A 3,418-nucleotide genomic window follows, 5' to 3' on the forward strand; every position below is an offset into this window, starting at 1 on the left:
TGCCAGCTAGGTTAAGTTCCCTGCGGGCTAAGCTTGAGGATGACGCCATGCTTTTTTAGCAAAGTTTATTTTAAATGATTTCACATTCTTTTTTTGGTATCTTCATGTCAATATAGTCTAGTGATAAAGTCTTGCATCGGAAACTAGAAGTGTATTCTCTTGAAGGATTGCATGATTGTTGATGAATGATTGACAGCATGTACAATTTGTCTACTTCGTCAATAAATTCTATGGCATTTTTAGTTGTTATTGGCATTCTCATAGTGCAAAGTTCAATAAAGGTATACACTTGTGGTGAAAAAATTGTCATGGCATAAAACGTTATTTCAACTCCTTAAAAAAAAAAATGAATATATGTATTTTCTCTGTATGATGTTAATTTTTACCAACAGCCTGGAACCCCATTACTGTATCTAAGTTATGTTTATCCATAGCCTCTTTACAGAATATGGCTATACGGTAAAGATCTACAGTGATGCCTTTTTGCCTTGTTTCTTTTGTCTTTATCTCCCCAATAATATTAGTATATCGGTTAGTTTCATTGTCATATACTTCTACGATGTAATCTGGTCGACTGCCATTCGTTATACACCCCATACTGAATGCTTTGTTGGATCTAGCAACATTGGTCCTAGCTTAGTAACTAATTAATAGCCTAGATACTTGAGACTTACACATGTGGTATAGCTTCTTCCTTTGATGATCTAAACAAATTGTTCATCAAGGGATGTATATATGAGGCTTGCAAATGTCCTTCAGAAATAGGAAATATATCTATTGCTTGTGTTGCTAACACGCTTAATTCTTTGTTAATGGAGCATACAAAGTCTAATTTGAAAGCTGTACAATACTTACGCTGCTTGTACTGCACATATCACAGCACGATAGGAATCCTTCGAATTTTTTGCTAATTTTGACATTTTGTACATAAAACTGTACCTGTCTATCTTTTCCGACATATATTTCTATAACCAAATTAAAAATAAATCTCAACATCATAATCTCCATATACTTTTGTCAATTTTTCCATTTTCGCTTTAATGCATCTCACAAATTTTCCTTTTGTATATAGCCTTGTTAAGACACCGTTGTACATATTGTCATTCAATTTCACATCAAATGGATTTTTCATTTCATTTTCTCCAAGTAATGATTTTTTAAGCAATAATATATTTGACAACGCTCTATGATTTTGTATAGCATCAGTTACTTCCTTTTTAACTAGACCTTAATACATACAATAGTTCTCTTGTATTGATCACAACGTTGAGTGGATCTGTCTCGTGAGTAATTCTACACCCTTGTCTATACTGAAGAAACATTTCAGACACGTTTTTTCCATCTACTATCCAGCTACTCAAAGGATCAGGACTGGCCTCTCTTGATATTCTATAAAAAAGTACTACATGAGCATCGTCCAACTATGGGCTGTGAAAACAAGTGTACTTTATAACATGTAACCCCAGTACGTGATTTTTTAAATCGTTTCGGTCATCAAAATAACTTGGACATGAAGGGCACTCGTACAAGATATGCGAATCACTAACTTCAGATGATATCGTCTTTCTACGTTTTCGGCGTTGTTTTTCCCTTCGTGTGGTTACAACACAGTTATGCATAGAACATAAATGTCGCCGAAAGGATTGATGGCTTTTGAAGGTAGCATTGCAAAAGATACATAACTTTTTATAGATGGCGCCCATATTTCGAAAAAAAGAAAAAGAAAAAGGAATTGTTTATACTCGAAGCATATATGTTTATAAAGCTGTACAACGTAGAGCCAGTACAACAATAATAAAACGTGAACCGTGACTCCTAAACAGATCGCCTCTTGCGGTCTAGAGTTCACTTCAGACAACTACAACTATTTATTCACTACAAAAAATTTTGTCAACAGAGTCTTGCTCCTTTGGCCGATGCTTTTTATCGTATGAGTACGATGCTAATTCATATGCTAAAAGATGAAAATGACGTTGAATAAGCAAAAAAAAATTGACATTTTTGAAACTAGTGTTGTTGGGAGGGCTGTACAAAAAAGGAATACGCATCCGGAATCCATGCCCAGAAACTAACAATGGGACTTTAAACGTGATCACAGCAATCCAAATGCCATCTGGTGTAGTGAACCACCAATTGTGGCTGTCATCGACTGGAGCCGTCAACATATCCAAGTTTTTCTGATAACGTTCGAGACCGAAAAATTCCACAAATTGACTCTTATGCGCAACCATATAGTTACGCATGGTAGAACGAACTGCGAACCCAGCTGTATCAGCAACCAAATACGGCATACCCAAAACTGCTCTAGCAATACAGCTATACCCACACCATCCATTGTTTGTAGGATCGTACTTGCTAATTACGTTTGCCTCCGGATAATATTTGTAAATCATGTCAGTTTTTTTAATTACGGTGTAAAATTTCGAATTATAATCCAATAAAAATGGATTAAATGAAGAATTGCTTTCTTCAACATTTTCTGTAATGTTTTCTTTATTCAATATTTTGTCTAAATTCATATTTTTTGTAGCAGTGTAAAAAAAAAAATTAAAAAAAAACCGCTCTAAACAAAGTGACGTCTGGTTGGAGCGGAGAACCAATATATGAGCTTGTCCCCGGGATAAGCCGAACAAGTCTAGAGATCATCCAAGGACAGCCTTATCCTTGATATAAAGTTAAAAGTACATCAAATAGGAAAACTTATCCTTCAAGACACCTAATTACAAATTACCCTATCATTCTGTGGTAAGCTACATTTAAACTTTTTAATTACACGCACAACGATTTATTTGTAAAATGAAATAAAGGTCAAAACAAAACAAAACAAAAAAACCAAGACTCCTTGTTACGTAAACTCTATATTCATTTCATGCAAATATGACCGGAAATTAACAAAATGTCTATAATTTTTGCCGTCAGATAAGACAAATTATTGTATTTATGTTACCTAGACATACTCCATGAGTGCTTCCTTTGATACTCTTTTGTTTGTCTTACGAGTACTAGGAATACAATAAAATGATGTTTTACGACGGCTGTTGTCCCAGCAGATAGATTTTATCTCCTTATACTTGACTTGTGACTGACCAAAAATATTTCTTGCAGCCATTTGACCAACAATGAGAACTACTCGGGGTTGAGTGACGTATAATTTTGCTTGTAGTTTTTGTCTGCACTTATGTACACTATGTGAAAATTTATGGACAACCTACCCTAAAATAATCTTTGACTTTTTTTTTTTTCTCTTCTAGTCCAAAAGGTGCACAAGGCAGGTCTATAGGAGACAACTCCGGGTAGTGTATATTATGTTGCTTGTGCATGAAAATGACCAGAGTAAAATATGGCTGACAAAGAGAGGGGATAAGTACAAAAGTTTTTTAAGCGTTGCTTTATAAAATAGCTAATATTTATTTAATAA

At 34.5% G+C, this 3,418-nt stretch overlaps 1 protein-coding gene across 1 annotated transcript; it reads right to left on the bottom strand.

Moving 5' to 3' along the window:
- Positions 1 to 70: 70 nt before the first annotated feature.
- RHIMIDRAFT_296060 (uncharacterized protein) lies at positions 71 to 2,393 on the bottom strand (the record flags this gene model as incomplete). The annotated part of the gene is made up of 7 exons (XM_023614240.1): positions 71 to 333; positions 387 to 616; positions 675 to 797; positions 856 to 965; positions 1,013 to 1,184; positions 1,240 to 1,389; positions 2,074 to 2,393. 7 exons carry the CDS (start codon positions 2,391 to 2,393, stop codon positions 71 to 73), a joined length of 1,368 nt encoding a protein of 455 aa, XP_023460982.1.
- Positions 2,394 to 3,418: the final 1,025 nt, after the last annotated feature.

The sequence above is a fragment of the Rhizopus microsporus genome (genome assembly GCF_002708625.1).
Source record: "Rhizopus microsporus ATCC 52813 unplaced genomic scaffold scaffold_41, whole genome shotgun sequence".
Lineage (NCBI taxonomy): Eukaryota > Fungi > Mucoromycota > Mucoromycetes > Mucorales > Rhizopodaceae > Rhizopus > Rhizopus microsporus.